This window comes from Gastrolobium bilobum, unplaced genomic scaffold, assembly GCF_033153095.1.
Source record: "Gastrolobium bilobum isolate Gb01-03AN ecotype WA unplaced genomic scaffold, APGP_CSIRO_Gbil_v1 utg5255, whole genome shotgun sequence".
NCBI lineage: Eukaryota > Viridiplantae > Streptophyta > Magnoliopsida > Fabales > Fabaceae > Gastrolobium > Gastrolobium bilobum.
In genome coordinates this window covers 135,390-155,347 of record NW_026898528.1, presented here as the reverse complement: position 1 = coordinate 155,347, position 19,958 = coordinate 135,390, and the positions used below count along the sequence as shown (strand labels likewise).

The following is a 19,958-nucleotide window of genomic DNA, read 5'->3' as shown; positions in this document are numbered from 1 at the left end:
GAATCAACACAATCAAATTTGTTCGAGTAGGGTCATTGAGTCGCATATGTATTTTAACATTTTTTAAAAAGGAAAAGTTCACCAATGTCCCTGTGATTTGTTTCAGAATCACTTATGCTCCTGTGATTTATTTTTATCACATATGTCCCTGTGATTTGCAAAAGGATATATTTTTTATCACATATATCCTTCTGATTTTTTATTTTTTACAAAGCACAGGAGTCTATGTGATACAAAAAAATCACAGGGACATAGGTGATTCTGAAGCAAACCACAGGAGCATTGCTGAACTTTTCCCTTTTTAAAACATCTTAAAAAATAATGCAAGAAATCATGGTTGATGTTTGCTTATTGAAAGTTCACTTATAATGCCAAACACGTTAGATTTCTTTTTTAAGCTTTATGATTGGAATCCTGTAAAATTTCTTTGAGAGGGCGTTTGATACAAGAGATATTTTTATTTTACCGAAAAAAAAAATTCTAAGAATATAGTAGGAAAATATTTTGCCTAAGAAAATAACGAAAAGATATTATAGTGTAATCCAAAACATTGCCAGAAAAATTGAGTTACTTGGATTCATGTTAGGTTTGGCTGGTTGTAAAATATTTATGAGAATATGAATTGAATTTATCAAATTATCCATTATTTTTTAAAATATTGTATGTCAATCATGAAATAAGAGGGCATTTTGGTCCAGAAACATAAAAATCATAATCTAAATTCAAGGGGGAATACCATGTGTAAGAAGGAATTTCTTATATTTCTTAACATCAAACATGGTCAAAAAAATAAACCCAACCTCATTCCTATCATTCCCATCAAGAAGGTCATAACACCAAATATAAAAAAGAATTTTCAATCTATGCAGAGTGTTTAAACTCAACAAAACATATGGACATAGAAATTACGGTAACAAAACTGTTTTTTTAATGTGAATTTCTGATTTATTTGTTTTTAATGTTTTTGAAGTTTTGATTTTTGCATAATTTTGATATTGGATTTTTGGAGCCCCACCAAAAAAAATTCCTGGCTCCACCCGTATTTATTTGAGTGATAGATTAATTAGTCATATAAATGGGTCTCAAATGTGAAGGTAACCACCCACGGAAATATTTAATATGGTCCAGGATCACTAAATTTTTTATGCTCCCTCTCACATCATTAATTTTTTCTTTTCCCTTTTATCCTTGTTATTTTCTCTCTCTTCTAATTTTACATTCCTATTTACATTAAGGGACCACCTAAAAAGTGGTGGTCCCGGTTCACAATAAATAATCTCTCACCCCACATATTTCCACACTAAGATACCCCGACACGCACTTCTTTGGAAAATGTACGTGTCGGTATCCGACACGTTCTGACATGCGGTCAATATTTTAGGATATGCGGTCAACTCTTCGACATGTTCCGACGCATTTTTTTGATACACAGTCAACTCTTTTCGACACGCAATCAACGTTCTGACACGCATCTGACATGTTTTTTTACTCTTAATTTTATTTTACTAACTAAACATAAAAAAATAATTTATAAATCAATTTTTTTTTGTTATGAAATTTGACATTAAAAATTAACAAGATACGAAAAATTATTTTTATTTATATGAAATTTGAATATTTGATTGGTTATATGTTTTATTCTGGACTGTTACATATATTAAATATAAATTATATTATATATATTAAAAATATTATTTAATATCAAAACATGTCCAACGTGTCAAAATATGACATTTTTTAAAATTAACGCGTCGGCATATCGTGTCATGTCATATCCTGTGTCCTGTATTAGTGTCCGTGCGTCATAATTTCCACGACAGCTTTAATAAGCACCGTGCTACAATCTAAAAGAAGACTTATAACTCACAAAGCAATCAACCTGAAGATCATGAATTAAACCAAATTAATCGTGAATGATCGGCCCATAAATTCTTAATCTGGTCAATTTGATTTGTTTTTATTGTTAATTATTTTTATTTTTAACTAATAAATTTTTAGTTTATTTGATATAATTAAGTTGACAGAGTTATGAGACTTATAAATGTGGGGCCCATTGTGAACTTTTCACAAAGTTTTTTTTTTTTTTTTTTTAAATATTCACAAAGTTTTTACAGCATGCACATTAATTCTGCGTACATTTAGGGTCAGAATTCTATCCGGGAGGGTCGAAAAATCCGATACTAAAATAATGTAAAAATCAAAAAATTAAAAGCATAAAAAATAAATAAACCAGAAATTTATGTTACAAAAAATTATTTTGTTATCGTAATTTCTATGTCCATATGTCTTGTTGAGTTTGAGCACTTTATATAACTTGGAAATTCCTTTTTAAATTTTGGTGTCATAGAAAATTTTGCACGATTTCAACGGTAAAGCTTAAGGTTGTGTTTGGTTCGGATTTTCTACTTAGTATCCGAGCAAAGTGCATGTGAGTAACTTAGTTCTTCACGTTTGGTTGAGGGATAACCCAAAATTTAGCCATCAAACATGCTTCCCTAGCTATCGATGTTTTAGTGTAAATCAGGATGATTTTCACTGTTGAAGAAACCCTGTTCGACCATGGTATTATTCAATAATACCGGACAACTTGAAAAGGGAACGAAAAATTTGACAAAATTACCCCCTCATCTTATCCACATGTGAGGAAGAAAATCTCAGCCACATACCAAATCCAACTAGCTGTCTGACTTCGATTTGGTGAATGAAGGTATCAATGAGGTTATTGTTCCCTGAAGTTTCTCCAGATCTTGCAACCATGGTCCATGCCTCCGGTTGTTCCCTGAGGTTATTGTTGATATTAGTCCTTTGGCGTTTAACATTCCCATAAGCTGTTGAATCCTCACCACCACTTTTCTACATCACTGCCTTCAGTGCTTCTTGTATTGAACTTATACAACACTGTTCTCTGCTACTGCTACTTGAATCCTCATCCCCAGTGATGAAAAGCACGTTCTTAACACGCCCAGCAAGCGTTGTGATCTCGGCTTTGAATGTTTTTAACCTTAACGCTTTCAAGGTTTTGATGAGATCAGTTAAGAGATCTGACCTATCTTCACAGCACAATGAGGCTTTAATCACAAACACCATCTCTTCTCTTATGTTTATGAACTATATTTGACAAAGGGTTATTTATAAAAAGGTTATTTTGTAATTTTACTAAATTTACCCAGCAATATTTTATCTTCAACCAAACACACATTCAGGAATTTCACATAATTTTCCTGGTAAAATTTTACTCAACCAAACAATTTTTTTTACATTTTCCTACCAAACTCACTTTCCAACCACTTCCCTATCAATTACATTTCTTTAATATTCAAAAAATATTCCTCATATTACTAAAAAAAAAAAAAAAATATTCCTCAACCAAACGCTCCCTAAAAGAAATCTAACTTGTTTGGCATTATAAGTGAACTTTCAATCAGCAAATACCAACCATGATTTCTTCCATGAATATGAAAATAATAAACTGTCCAGTCCAACAGTTTAATCAGGATCAAAATTACAAATCAAATCGATCTAATCAATAAAATATGTAAATGAACTAATACTGAATCAGATACTTTTTTTTTTGTGAGGGCACAACCCCAAGACAAAACAGAAACAAATTACATCAACGAGTGTCTAGCCCTGTGAAGAGAGCTAAAATCAGAATAATACAGCCACCTAATATCTAAAGGTGGAACATAAAAAAACTACAAAATCATCTTGATCTAGCTTCAGAAGAGGAAGGTTTGCTAGCCAGTCCGCACAAACATTTCCTTCCCTGTAAGTATGAAGTAACCTGACAGTCCAATCCTTTGAGAGCCAATCCCGTATTCGAGTCACTAAATGGGACTCACAGGAATCATCACCAGTTTTGGTGAGCAAAGCGATAGCATAAGTTGAATCACTCTCTAAAACAATCTTTCTCCAACCACCAACCCAAGCTCTTTCCAAACCTTTTAGGATACCCCACAGTTCAGCTATAATAGCAGTACAGTAACCTATCCTATAAGAGAAAGCTTCCAACCACTTACCATCAGCACCTCTGGTCAAGCCCCCACAAGCAGACATGCCTGGATTACCTTTAGAGGAACCATCCATATTAATTTTTATCCACTCATCATCAGGAGGCACCCATCTAATTAAATTCACAGGCAAAGGATTTGTATGCATATACTTACAATCTGTTTCAAAGGATAAGAGAACCTCTCTAGAAAACAATAAAATCATCTCCAGATTGTATCTATGTTCCAATCTACCCGAGTTATGAATAACCTCATTTCTCCAAGTCCAAGCTTTCCAACAAGTTATACCAAAAATCAAAGCCCAAGGAATATCAAAATGGATAGCTCATTCAAATTACCTATTAACCAGTCCTGCACATTCAGAGAGGAGAAAAAATTTGGAACAACCAAAAGAGGAGAAAACCGATTCCAAATTCTTCTAATACTTGGGCAGTCCCTCAATAAATGAAAGATATTTTCAATCTCTTGGTTACAAATCGAACATATGGGGCTGCCCAAATTAAACCTGCTCAATCTATTCTTGGTTGGTAACCTTTCATGACCCACCTTCCAAAGAAACACTTTAATTCTTTGAGGGCCAAAGCACTTCCAAATTGACTTCCACAACTCAGGTCTCTCACTTTGAATATCATAAGAATCAGATAGGGCAATATAAATACCTTTAACTGAAACTCTTTGGAAATCAGGAATGCACCAATGCAGCCTATCCACTCCATCATTACAATTAGGAGGAAGGATGCTTCTGATTTTGTTTATAACATCATTTGGCAGCCAAGCTCTCAGCTCTTCTACTTTCCAAGCACCATTTGTATTAATATACTGATTTACAGTTTTATTTATTTCATTCAACTCAACTGGATGAACAGAATAATCCATTAATCTCCCAGAATTACTAATCCAGTTATCCTTCAGAACTGGATTACCCTCCCATCATCAATTTCCCACATTAAAAACTCTTTCAGTTTATTCCAGACTTTACAAACGCTATTCCAAATTCTGGAATCCCCTGCCTTATATCTAAAAATATTAAGTCCTTCCTTTCCATTCGCATATTTCATTCTAAGCACCTGGACCCATAAATCTTGGGGTTGAGAGAACACAACCCAAGCAAGCTTAGCTATAAAAGCCTCATTCATGAGAATAAGTTTTTTTAATCCAAGACCTCCTTTCACCTTTGGTTTTGTAATAATATCTCGATTCACCTGATACATGTGTCTTCTACCATTTCTATCACCCCAAATAAATCTTCTTTGAATTTTCTCTATTTCCAGACAAACTGCATTGGGGAGACCACCAGCCTGCATTTGGAAATAAGGAACAGAAGCCAAAACAGATTGGGAGAGCGTAACTCTACCTGCTTGTGATAAACAATTAGCCTTCCACCCCGAAAGCTTATTTTTAACCCTATCAATCGTTGCCTTGTATGAATCTTTTGTGACCCGACCATGTTGCATCCAAGCCCCCAGATACCCGCCCACATTTCTGACCCTCTTGAAATTGCAAATATCTGATATGTTTCTGGCCATTTCCTCCGGAGTATTTTTTGAGAAGAAAACACTTGTTTTATGGGTACTGATTTTTTGACCTAAAATTTCACCAAATAACTTAAGGTATTTTAAAACAACATTAATCTGATCCACATTTGCCTCCGCAAAAAGCATCAGGTCGTCTGCAAACATTAAATGAGACAAACTAGGGCCTTCCTTTCCTATTCTAATTGGGTTCCAAATACCCCCATTGACTGCTGTTTGAACAATGTGGGAAAATTTTTAGATACCCATAACAAAAAAATAAGGTGATAATGGGTCACCTTGCCTTATGCCATGATAAGGCTGAAACTCCTCAGTCAAATTACCATTCCATAAAATATTCATTTTGGAGGAAGAAATAGCTTGCATAATAATATCAACCATTTTTTGAGGCAGCTTCATCTCATGCATAGTTTTCTCCAAAAAACTCCAATTTATTCTATCATAAGCCTTTTCAAGATCAACTTTTATGGCCATGAAAGCTTTCTTACCTCTCATGCGGTGCATCGTATGGATGATTTCTTGAACCACTTATCTTGAATATGCCTCTGAGGAATAAAACTGGCTTGAAACGGATATATCATTTTCATCATTATTGGCTTCAAGCTTGACACCAGGATTTTTGTAATTATCTTGTAAGTAACAGGGCAGAGAGAGATGGGCCTGAACTGAGTTATATTGGAAGGGTTCTGATTTTTTGGGATAAGAACAAGAAGAGTTGAATTAATGGAAGCAGTGAGTTCTGGATATACCCAAACAGAATTCACAAGGCTACATATTCGATCCTTTACTACATCCCAATTTTTCTGAAAAAATACAGCCGGAAAACCATCTAAACTAGGTGCTTTCAAACTGCCCAAACCAAAAACAACATTGTGAATCTCCTGAAAAGAGGGCCACTTTCCCAAATTTTGATTATCCACAAAAGATATCTGAGGCCAAAGGTTTTCTGAGTTCAACCACCTCCTAATATTAATCTCCTCAGTGAACAGATTTTTGTAATATTTGCAAGCCATATTTTTCAACTCCTCCTGATTAGAAATCCATCTATTTCCATCATCCTTGAGTCTAATAATTTTGTTACTGTTCCTGCGCACAATTGTACAAAGATGATAAAATTTAGTATTCCTATCACCATTTTTTATCCAATGTTGCCTCGACTTCTGGAACCAGAGATTCTCCTCCTCTTTCAAAATTCTTGTAATCTCCATTTGGCAAATATTTTCCAATCTACCCAATCTTTCAGAGTCACACTGGGTTCTTTGATTCTGGATTCTATCTAATCTTTTTAACAGCCCCACTTTTCTTCTCTGGATATTACCAAAAAATTTTATATTCCACTCTCTAACATCTGGTATAAAACGTTGAAGCAAGTAAGGAATATCAAAAGAATTATTCCAATTATACCCCAGAAACTGATTGAAATCTGGATGATCTTGTCGTGCAGCTATAAACCGGAAAAGTCTAATAGGTGGAACAACATTGATATCAAACAAATCGAGCAAAACAGGATTATGATCTGACTGTAACCTTGGCAGATTCGTTACTTTAGCCTCATCAAATTCCATCCTCTAAGATAAATTAGCCATCACCCTATCCAATCTTTTAAAAATTCTATCCAAATGACCCCATTTAGGACCTTGCCAAGTAAAGGGAGACCCATTGCAACCCAGATCAACAACATTGCAATCATCAAGAACCGAACTGAACAGCTCACACTTACTACTATCAAGTGGATTACCTCCCTTTTTCTCATACATTCTAACAATTTCATTAAAATCACCCCCATAATCCAAGCCTCCGAAGAGGAATTTCCAATATCTTTCAAGTCATTCTATAGTTGTTGTCTTTCAACTTCCCTGGGACTTGCATAGACAGCAGTACATACGAAATGAGAATGTCCCTGAATCTTGATATTCATATGCATAAATTGCTTAGACTGTTTTATAATATCCACCTGAAACTTATTTGAAGACCATATAGCCCAGATTCCACCTGAAAACCCTTGAGCTTCCTCCACACAGCAACCATCGAAACCAATATATTTCATTATTTTTTGACAAGTTAAACTCTGAGTTCTAGGTTTAAAAAGAAACACTGAACCAATATTAAATTTCCTAATTTTCAACTTTAGAGCTTGCCACAAACTCTTATTAGCAGCTCCTCTTACATTCCAAAAAAGCAAAGACATAAAAAATAGTCTAAGATTTTGCAGGTTTTGGGCATACCTGCTTCCCCTGAGCTTCTGATTTATTCACCAGATATGTACGAACCAAGGAGCTTCTCCTTTTATTTTCATCTAACTTCTTGATACTTTGAGCTAAAATATCTGGGGGTCTAGAAATATGCTGCTTAGACTGATCCAAAGATTTTTGACCCAGATTTACATACCTCCTCCTCACCAAATTAAGACTTGTGCTTTGGATTGAAGAGAGCTCTTCATGAGTATCATCACCTTTCTCTTGATTTTGACAGGCTGTACCTTCTTCCTGATTGCCCTGATTATCAACTGCCATTTTGTTGTCCTCCTCAGCATCATTTTCCTAATTTCCATCAACAGCAGATTGGCCACAAATCTTACCCACATGCTCCAAGCATGCAATTTCCTCTCCTGTCTCCCCATCAACCACAATATACGCATTGGCAGTTTCAACTACTTGATTAGAAGATTTACCTCTTTTTTATTTTTCCTTCCTCTGTTGTCATTCCCAACTCCCTTTGTAAGGGTAAACAATTTTCCTTCTCATCTACAATTTTCCTTTCCTCATTTCCTTCTGCATTATACAAAGCATTGAATCTAGAACTTTTAAAATTACCAGCACTAATAGCAAAAGGTCCTTCTTTCCCCCCTGATTTATGCCATTCTTATTGTGTCTCCTCTGTTTGTTAACAAGCATCCAGGGACCATAGTTTCCTTCCTCTTTGTTTGCTGTATTTCCCAGGTCCCTATTTTCTTGTTTATCCTCCCCCATATTATTCTCCAGCATATTAGTACCACTTGTTGCAGATAATACTTGAATGGCTTTCGATGAACAATTCGCAGATCTGTGACCATATTTCCCACAGCTATAGCAGCAAACAAAATGCAACCCATAATACTCAACTTTTTTTAATTTTCCTTCTATCTTGTACTCTGCATGCAGTGGTTCCCCCAAATTTAATTCAACACAGATTCTTACAAATTTACCCCTAGCCAAACAGGTTGTGACAGCATCCATCTTAACAAACTTGCCTAACCAATTTCCTACTTCTTCTAATAACTTCGTGTTAACATATTCTACTGGAAAGCTAGGAAGACGGACCCAAGCCAAAATACGATCAATAGCAGCAAAATGTCATTGAAAATCAAGCTCCCACTATCTAATAGCTAAATAGTGATCAAACAAAACCCAAGGTCCAGCAGTAACAACATAGTCCATGTCCTTTTTTTCCAGAAAATCTTACCAAAAAGAAGCCGTTTTCCACATATGTGACAAAAATTTGGCCTTCCCTTGCCCACGTGTTCTCCAGTCTCTTCTTCATAATAGGGAGAGGCAGTTTCTTCCCTAGCAGCTTCACATACAATGCCTTCCTCCAAGGCATCCATGCACGCTTCTTGAAACCATCAGACAGCTTGAAATTAGTTTTACCGTCTCCATCTTTTACACGAACGACCTCTGGATTCTTTGATTCTTCCTTTGATTCAGCATCTGCATCCTCGATTTTTTCATCCTCCTTCTCCGATTGAAACTCCTCCTCCGCCTCATGCATCTCCCATTCACCATTATGCCTCATAAGCATTTCCTTGAAAGACATCCTCTCCTTCATCCGTTCTTCCTCCCGTGGTGCCATACTTTGGTCATGGCTGAAAGAAGACTCTCCCCCTTGTATTTTTTCTTGCTCCTTTGCAAATTGTCAGTTTCCTCCGGAGAAAGCTTCGACGGCGAAGTTACTGCGCTAGGGTTTTCCATAACTACTGAATCAGATAGTTATTTATAAACCATGATACAATTGGTACCGATTTTTTAAATTTTATGTAAATCATTTACAGTCTTACATTCTTATAAATTAATTATATGACTTGATATATTTTTTAGATATTTCAACACATAACCTAATATAAACTATGGGGAAATTGTCCGTCATGTCGTTGGAAGAGTGTTGTGTTATGCGGGTGAGAAAAAATACATGGATCCCACTTAAATTAAAAAAGAAGAAAAAGAAAATCATGTGGAGCCCATTTTTAATGAGTCTGCATGAAATTATCAATTGGTCCTGCAACATGACCAATTGATTTCCCATAAACTATATGTAAAGAACCAGATCAATTCAAAAAATCTTAAGGTGTTGGGTGAGGAGCCTTTCTAATGATTTATATTAAATGTGGATATTGCACAGACCCAATTTTTTTGGTTTACGTTGTAATTATTTTAATTCCACTCGAAAGTGGGGGACAATGAGGATCAAACTCGTGACCTTATAGTCATTAAAGCTCTGATACCATGTAAAGAACCACTTCAACCCGAGGTGTTGAATGAGGACATTTTTAATGATTTATATTATTCTCTAACACTACCAAACCCCTTATGGCTTATACTAATATACTATTATATTTATTACATAAATTTATATAAATACAATAGGAGAAAAAAGAAAGAAAAATAATGGTGCAAATAAGACTTTTATTACCCATGTCGACTAGTAGTATTAAGATATATAAAATAGGAGAAAAAAAGAAGAAAAATAATGGTGCAAGTAAGATTTTTACTACCCATCAAAATTGTAAACTACAATTTCTAACTAATATGGGTATGCAATATCATTTCTTTTTCCACCCAGTGTTTTTCGATCTTTGCTAGCGGGATAGAAACTCCCTGTATTCTCTATGCTAAACCATCAGCCATTCCTTGTTTTGTAGAGGAGTAATATTGTTTCACCGAGTAAGCATAATGACTGGTAATATTTATGAAATAAAGTTTGATGGGAAATGTTTAAAAAAAGTTGTTCGGTATACCGAAATATTACTGGGTAAATTAATTGAAGTTTTGAAAGTCTATGTTTTGTTGAAGTAAAGTATTGATGGGATAATGAGTATAAATTACGAAAAATGAATTTTTTTTATTTTTCAATATTTAAAAGAATGTAACCGTTGATTAAAACATCAACAACAATCGGGTTGTTCTGTTCAACCAACGTTAATGTTCCTGACTTTTGCACACGTTAATGTTCCTGATTTTTACACACGCTTTTTTTCTTGCCCAGTTAGTAGACTGCAATAAACACCTTTCGCATTAACCTTGTCAAAAATTTCCATAGCCAACAATCTAAGCGGACTACGATAAATCCCCTTCTTCGCCTCCTACTACTATTACTACATTCTACATAATCAACAATCTTTGAATTGCACTCATTACTACCTTGATCATTTGCAACAATCCCATTTTCAGATAAAGCATAAACATCATCACTAACCTCATTTCCAAGTTCAAAACCAATATTCTGACCGAAATCAGCGTCAAATTCACACTTTGGCTTCTCGTCGCCGGAGGTGGAAATCAGCCTCATGGGGTGGATTCTGACGCCGGAAAGACTCCGACTTTTGGAGAAGTTCGGGTGAAAACCCGAGTTCATGAAACGGGTCGAGAAGGGGCGAAATGGGTCATGAAAAGTGTTGTGAAATTGGGAGGTTGAAGAAGTTTGAATCTTGAAAGGGTTCTCTTGCGAGTGCACAAGTTGAGGGGAGAATAAGCATGGCCTCTAGCCATTGACATGGAGCAACAAAGAAGAAAGAAACAAATTCTATTATTGTCCACACGTACGCTACAACGGAGGAGAGAGACTCCAATTTCAATAGTACAACAGGGATATTTTTGTCTCCATACCCGCGCCCAAATTTTTGTTTCCCAGCTAATAGCAAAATACCACCCTCCTAATGGTTATTTACAACAGTGATTTACTTTAACATTTGCACACGATTCAGCATGCCTGAGCAAACCATTTTGCCTGTGAAAATTGTTAAACTCTTGTACCAAACGGGGTCTCATTGAAATACCACTTCAACTTGCATGGGTATCTATTTGGAAAACCTATACCAAACGCCCCGCCCCCGCGTTTTCTTCGATCTTTTCTAGCAGGATAGAAACTCTCCGTATTCTCTATGCTAGACCATCAGCCATTCCTTGTTTTCCTTCAATGCTTTCAGTTCCATCTGGTTCTCACATTATGTGACTTGCCTTTAATTTTTTTTTCTTCAAATTTTAGGAGGGCGGCGACGACCCACCCTATCCCCTGGTTCGTAGTTTTCTCCGGCATTGCATGGGTCATATTTTTTCTTAATCTAAATTTTTTCTTATTTTTTTATTAATAATTATAAAAATAATATATTTTCATTTTGTTTATAATTTTATAATTTAGTTAAAAATATGATTTTATTGTTTTCATTTTTCATTCAATCTAAAATAAAAGTAACATATTTTTTATAGTTATTAATAAAAGCATATCAACTAAAAAATAAAATAAAAAATTAAACAAATTTTCAAACTAGACATTCATAAGCCCAAACACAATGAATTGTATTTTTTTCTCTCGTTGTTTGTGTTTTTGCGCAAGGAAAACAAGAGCTATCGTCTTAGCCCTTAGGTCCCATTGAATCGGACATTGACATACAGACAATATTTAAAGACAACAAAGGCGAGTGCCAAAGAAGGAAAAAACAAAATACCCACAGTAAATGATCCCACTTACATTCACTTGCTTTAAATACTCAATCGTTGGAGTGATACAATTTTTAAATACAGACTCTAGTGCAACTGTCATCCTCGTCAAAAAGTTCAAACAGGGCCCTAATTTCATGTATACTCACAGAAATAAACAAATAAAAAGAATAGAAGAGAAGCAGGATGTTATTGGCTTAAAGACTCCATAGTATATGTATTCAATCAAGCCAACGTTTACGTGTTTCGTTTGTTTCAATTGAGTCTTGTCTTGGGGTTGCAATTTTGCAAACATAGCTGATTCCTTTGCTATTTTTTTTTTTGGTGAAAAGAAAAAATACTTTGTTTAAATTAAACGAATAGACCTATGTGCTCGCTGTTGGGTTAAAAACTTAATTGGAAAAGTTTTGTTCTAATATATTTTTATGCGACTCGATCGAATTAATTGATGAACCGATGAAAAATAAAATAAAATTTGGCCTATTAACTATTCTGATTAATTGACACTAACAAGGCTATTTATAAAGATAAGATAAAAGAAGAAAGTCCCTAATCTTTTAATTAGAAGATGATAATCAAGACCAACAGCTTAGTTAGGCAAAGTTAGAATCAACATGTGACATTGAATACAGCCAAGTATCTTAATTTTCCTCCACTACTTGGCCATCATTTAATGTGGTTTGTTTTCATGATGCGTATGAAAATGAATAAAGCGTTCCAAAAAAAAATCTTTACTTTTTCATTTGAAAAAAAAAAACAAAACAAAACTTTAAGTATAATCTTATCATTCACAAGTAATCTTAGAATCAAAATATTAAATTTTGACATATAAGTAAATTGCATGAAGTCCTATATTATGTATTAAGAAAGAACCAAATATGACCTTTTTAGTTATTTCTTAAATTACACCATTTTAAACTTTATTTCATAAAATATACTAATTTTTCCGGTTTGATTTATTATTTAAAATTTTACTTTAAATAATTAATCTTTTTAAATCTCTTGCTATTTCTTGTGATTTATATATGTAGGAAAAAGAAGAAAAAGAGAGTTGGGTTTGCAATAAATATTGAAGAGAGGGAGAGAGAAAGGCGTAACTAGAAGGTTCGTTGCATTTCCGTGGCTCTCACCACCATGGCTCTTGTGAGTCGAACAGCTTCACGCTTCCGTCAATTGGTGTCGCCTCAACGGGTAGTTGCCCTCCACACAACCCTCCCTTCTCTGTCGACACCAACACAAACACCAACACCATATGCTCCACCACCGCCCCCATCGGCCTCCTCTCCGGTCGGCATTTCGAAGACGGCGGAGTACGTGATATCGAAGGTGGATGATCTCATGAATTGGGCTCGGTGTGGTTCCATATGGCCCATGACGTTTGGGCTTGCCTGCTGCGCTGTGGAAATGATGCACACCGGTGGCGCTCGTTACGATCTCGATCGCTTCGGAATCATTTTCAGGCCCAGCCCTCGCCAATCTGATTGCATGATTGTTGCCGGCACTCTCACCAACAAGATGGCCCCTGCTCTTCGCAAGTACTTTTCTATCTTATTCTCTCTCTCTCTCCCCCATTCTTTTGTCCTATTTCTCCTTTTTCTATTGTTTTTATATGCTTATCCGAGATCCCTATTATTATTATATTTGATTCTGTTATGTGTATATTATTTCACGACATATTCCTTTCCCATATTCGAAATGAAAAAAATCGAGCCTTCCTCGGAAGAATCTAATGTCCATCTTTTAATTCTTTCTTCATGGTTCATTTCTCGTCTTCCTTCCTCATAAGCGAACCCAAAGATTAAATAATATTCTAATTGATTCGCTGTCAGCCTTCGTGTGATATTTTGGAGGCTGTGCCTGTTATATAGATGTTGATGAAAACTTTACTGAGCGGTAATAAACCTATCTAAACAAGAGTCAGCTTGAAGCATGAAATTATGTTTATTTTAATTTCACTGGAAAATGAGGACGGTAAGACTCTAATCGAACACGTGATCTAATATCAGCTGAAGAATCATTTCAACTTCAAAATATTGAGGTGTTTGGTGAAGTTCTTTTTTATGGTTTATATTATTTTCATATAAAATAAATATCGAAGAAATGCGACATGGTAAACTAATAATCCTCGTTTGTTTCAATTGAGTCCTGTTTTGGTGTAGCAATCATTGGTTACTTCCAGTTCAGTATATTCTGCCTCTAGGATACTGGTAGGAAACTGGAATTAAAACACTGTTTTATTGAAGAAATCTCATTGAGTTCCTTCTTCTTCTTCTGCCGCTGCTGAGACGCTTTAGTTTGCGGACTCTTTGAGGGGCCTGCATGACTGCACTGCATCTTACCTTCCCACCTGCCACGTGTGTAGATTGTTGCAACACACACACTCCCAAACTGATTTCCCAATTATATACATCCCTCGTTGCTCCCACGTTCTTCTAATTCACTGTTACCCTTGCCTTTCTTCGTATCATATACCTAAGTGATAGGTGGGTGGCTTAACAGAGAGTCTTCTCTCTGTGCTTGAATGTGGTTCTAGGAGTCATTTTAATTGAATTATACTGCATGCCAAAAGAGGTTTTTATATGGATAATGATTGTCTCGCAATGGGTGTGATAGGTGTGAACATTCTGAGTTTTGCGCTGACAGTGTTAATGGAGGTTTACGTGGGCCAGTGCAGAGAAACAATATGATCATAAAATAGGGGTAGCATGAATAAAAATGTTAAGTATGTGTGGTCTCATAATATAAGAATGAAGAATGAAACGAATAAGAAATTGAGATATTTGACGAAAAGTTTGAATATATTGGTGGAAGGAAATATGTCGGGCATATTCTTCAAAGAATCCCTAGATGCTTCAATAATAATTAAAGTTTGTTGCCAAGAGCATAAAAAAAATATAGGTAGGCCAAAATTCACTTGGGAGAAAGTAGTTAAACAAAGCTTATTGAAGTGAGAAATAAATTGACTTAAGATTTGTCTTAGGTTGGAATGGAGAAAAATTATTAACATTATGGAGGGATAAATTATTTTGCTACGTTCCAAATGACCATTCTTTTTCTCTATATTTATTCATTCATTTATGTTTTTTTTTCTTTTACCTTAATATTTTCTTGCTCTTATTTGGGTTTATTGACCATCTAGCTAGATTGAAATAAAGTTAACGTTAATGATTACGAAACAGCAGTAATTGAATTTCATTTTTTTATGAGTAAACACTCTTTTTAGTCCCTGTCAATATCTACGAAGTCTTTTTTAGTCCCTGACAATAAAAAAGGACCAAATTGGTCCCTGAAATTACAAAAAGGGCCATGTTAGTCCTTATGTCAACTCCCAAATATGTAGAGTGACCCTTTTCTTGTACTTTCAGGGACCAATTTGATCCTTTTTTATTGCCAGGGACTGAAAAGGACTTCGTAGATATTGCCAGGGACTAAAAATGGTGTTTACTCTTTTTTTATTTATTTCCCGTTCCCCATAAAATTCTAACTTTCCGGTATTAATTTTTGCCTTGGAACGGAACTAAGTTATTTAAATTTACAGTTTTCTACTTGATGCTGAGAAATTGTTGCAGGGTTTATGACCAAATGCCTGAGCCTAGATGGGTCGTCTCAATGGGAAGTTGTGCAAACGGAGGAGGATATTATCACTATTCTTACTCTGTTGTTCGAGGATGTGACAGGATTGTTCCTGTTGACATATATGTTCCAGGCTGCCCTCCAACTGCTGAGGCTTTACTGTATGGACTCCTCCAGCTGCAGAAGAAGATCAATAGGCGCAAGGACTTCCTTCTTTGGTGGACTAAATGAGATCCACTAAGTTGATTTCTTGGCGCCAAGCTATTTTATAATAAGCACATTCCATGGTAGTTTACCTTGATAAGAAGCACCACATGTCAGGTGGATTGTGGTTGATATATTTACTATATCACATTTCTGGATATGTTCTATGTGCAGCTTTTTACAGGGCTTCAGATCCCTTGGAAGTTGAATATTTGTTATTTGTTAATAAGTTGCGGTTTTTATGTTTGACCAATTCCCCTCTTGCTTATTCTTGATTATTGGCATTGCAACGATTTTTTATTTATCGTTAACCGATAGGTATGTGCTTAGTCCCATGTTATATGTTTGTCTTCCCTATTAAAACAATCTTAAAAAAATGTATATCTAAAATAAGAGGTAAGTTATTCTGCCCATTCTTATTTTGTCTATCTTTTTCAACACCGTTAGATTACAATCTAATCCAACTATGAAAATTTACAGAATAAAATAAATCATTTTTCACTCTCTTTCTCCTCCTGCCTCCCACATTCTTTATCACTCATTTCCTTTTTTTTTTTTATCAATTTGCGTAATTTACAACCTGAATTTATATTTGAATCTAAATTCATACAATGATTAATGGTATGATAGTTCTGCTAGATGAGTATAATTTTCAAAATTCCTTGAATCTGATATAATTGAACATGGCATAAACCACAAAAAAAACGAAAACCGTGAATAATCAATCCTTTCCTTTAAATTAATCCACGGTTATGATAACATTTCTATTTTTTCCTTTAAATTAATCCACAATTATCATAATATTTTTATTTTGATGTTGAAATTTGAAATCGAATCAACTTATCTCCTTCTCCTAATCTTGTTTTTCACTTTGAAATGGGGAAATAGGGAATTTTTAACATGTTCCTGAATCATGGTGATCCTCCCATTAAGCGAGTGACACATGAAATTTTTTCTTTCTTTTCTCCCTCATCTCTCCTATCTCGACTCTTTGACCAATTGAGATTTTTTGTGATTTTAATGTATCAATTTAGTATTTGGTTCAAGGTATTTACGAAAGGGGGTCATTTAGTAACGCGAGGGGACCCAGCGTCACTGAGTGCCACTACCAACCCCTCGCGCCACTCATACTTTTTTATTTTATTTTTTACTTTTTCCTATTGAGTGTCGCCCCCTCCCCGGGGCACTCACAGAATTGTGCCAAGTGGCACAATCTGGTTACTCCTATTACCGTAAAACTTCGGAAAGTTATAACTTTTGACTCGGGTATCCAAATCAGATGATTTTTTTTTATTTCACATAACTTTTCGAGATCTACGCAATGACATCTCATTTAACATATTTTATTTCTCACAAACATAATTCAAATATGTAAAAAGTGTAATTAGTGTTGCAAATTTGAAATATATTAATGAAAGGTAAAATATATCAAATGAGGTGTCATTGGGTAGATCTCGAAAATTTATGTGAAATCAAAAAAAAAAATCATCTGATTTGAATACCCGAGTCAAAAGTTATTGCTTTCCGAAATTTTACGGTAATAAGAGTAACCAGATTGTGCCACTTGGCACAATTCTGTGAGTGCCTCAGGGAGGGGGCGACACTCAATAGAAAAAAAAAAGTTGTGAGTGACGCGGGGGGTTGGTAGCGGCACTCAGTGACGCTGGGTCTCCCTCGCGTCACTGAATGACCTCCTTTCGTAAATACCTTGAACCATACCAAATTGGTAAATTAAAGGAATAAAAACCCCTAATGGGTGAAAGAGCCCTCCTATCTCCTATCTCCTCAATCTCTCTTTCACTCTCTCTCCTCCGCCCCACCCAATATTTTGTGGGTTGGAAGCACCAAAATAAATCTCGGGGAAAGGGTCTTTGTTTTCGCTATGTTACGCATGACAACATGCCTATCTAGTTCCATAACATAGGACATCTGGGTTAGATGAATTGAGAAAAAAAACTTGTATTTTTTTTATGTTGAAGTGCCATTGAAGAGAGAGAAAATGGAGGAGAGAGAAAGAGTGAGAGGCAGTGGGAGAGGGAAATGCACTGGGAGAGCGAAAGAGGTAAAAGAGTTTATTTTATATCGTAAATCTCCACCGTTTGATGAAATTGTAATCTAACAGTATTGAGAGAGGTAGACAGAGATAGACAAAATAAGAGTAGGTAGAATAACTTATCCCCTAAAATAGTATTATTTTGTAAAAAAATTTATTCTGCTAGGATGAAATTATTATAACTCATTCTTTAATTTTATTTTGAGATGCTCATAGAATTATTAAGGCACCTGTATGCTTGTAAAATTATTAATAGTTAGTTGGGTTTGTTTGGATTAATTTATTTTAGATTTTATTTGATTAAATTTTTAAAACAAAACATGCTTACTATGGGAGACATTTTATAAGTTACTGGAGGTAAGTCAAAATTAATTAAAAACATGCTTACTATTAAAGACTCTTTATCAGTACATTATATGTAAATATTATCAAGAGTGAGCATTTTATTTGGGCTGTAAACTCATTTAGGGCCTGTTCGGTATATGGTATTATTTAGGAATACAGAGAAAGTGGGATTGAAAAAATTATTTTATCATGTTTGGTACAATGAAAACTAAAAATTTGATAGGATAAATTTTATTGTCAAGATTTGATTTTACACTACCAATTCCTATTTCATAATATCATCCAAGACATGATATTCTTTTTTTCGCATGCGGTGGGAAAGCATACACACAATTCTCAGACTAAAATACCCTAGTGAGCTATTCTGATATATTGACCCAATTCAAATGGGATTAGTGCACTACCTAGCTAGGGACCAATTGCAAAGGAGCAAAAAGGTGAAATTTCCTCTCATGCACTTAATTTCTTAATTTCGGAGCTATTTGATTGCAGCCCAGCAAGCATGAGTCAATATTATCACTAGACTAACGCTTTTCTGCATATGTTCTTCCTCATTTCTGATGTTGATATCAGCGTTTGATAACGAGGAGAATAAACCCTAATTTTTGTGCATGAAAAATTTCCCAATATTAATGAATTTTTTTGTTTTTTTCTAAAATGATGGATTTGAGAGATAAATTATGATGATAATAACAAGTTAATGATTTTGGTGAAGATCGATATAGCACTGGAAGAGGTCGCGGTCATTCTTTGCGCAACTGTGTTTTTTTTTTTTGCTGCTAACCGTGTGTTTCTAAACAACTGTGTTATGAGGTTATTTTCGTAAATTTATTTCATATTCTCAGCAAAAATTATCATTAACTAAATATACATTCAGGAAATTTAGCCAATATTTTCAATAATATTTTGGCTACCAAATAACTTTTTCGTAACATTTCTGGGAAACAAACTTTCCCTCCATATTTCCATTAATTATGATTCTCAAATTAAAAAAAAATTTCTCCTATACCAAACGTCTCTTAAGGTATTATGGTACAATCTAATTGACCCATTTTATTCTTATTTTTTATCTAACAAAAAATAATAAAAAATTTATATTATAAGGGAAAAATATTTTTGCAGTTACTGCAGATAAGTTATCTGCATTTATTTCCAAAACGACATCGTATTAGTATTAAAATCTTAAAAAATTATAAATATAAAGACTATTATAACCCTGAAATAAATTAAAATTACAAAATACTATGATTTTTGCCCCAAAATGATATCGTATTGGGCTTACTGCATATAACTTATCTCCAGTAACTGCAGAAAAAACGAACCCATATTATAATTTTTATAAAATATCAAGATCATTCATTTCAAATACTAATAAAAATACATACTTAAAATCACAAATTATTATATCAATAATTATAAATCTACAATAATACCGGTAATTAATTATTAATGAAAGTCTTGTATAAATCTACTAATTATTTATAATCGATCTTGTATTCTTGTAATCAGTTAATGGATGAAAAACTTGTGTAAATCAATTATAGTCTATTAA

The 19,958-nt window shown here is 34.5% G+C and overlaps 1 protein-coding gene across 1 annotated transcript; it reads left to right on the top strand.

Moving 5' to 3' along the window:
- The first annotated feature begins 13,274 nt into the window (after nucleotides 1–13,274).
- LOC133317095 (NADH dehydrogenase [ubiquinone] iron-sulfur protein 7, mitochondrial-like) lies at nucleotides 13,275–16,284 on the top strand. Its single transcript, XM_061518914.1, has 2 exons — nucleotides 13,275–13,766; nucleotides 15,801–16,284. The coding sequence occupies exons 1-2, from the start codon at nucleotides 13,366–13,368 to the stop codon at nucleotides 16,033–16,035; spliced, it is 636 nt and encodes a 211-aa protein (XP_061374898.1). The 5' UTR covers nucleotides 13,275–13,365; the 3' UTR covers nucleotides 16,036–16,284.
- Nucleotides 16,285–19,958: the final 3,674 nt, after the last annotated feature.

Bases quoted from the DNA above. Each gene is read 5' to 3' on its own strand.
- LOC133317095 (XM_061518914.1), top strand. From the start codon at position 13,366: ATGGCTCTTGTGAGTCGAACAGCTTCACGCTTCCGTCAATTGGTGTCG. The intron at 13,767-15,800 runs GTACTTTTCTAT...AAATTGTTGCAG, and splicing joins ATGGCCCCTGCTCTTCGCAA to GGTTTATGACCAAATGCCTG.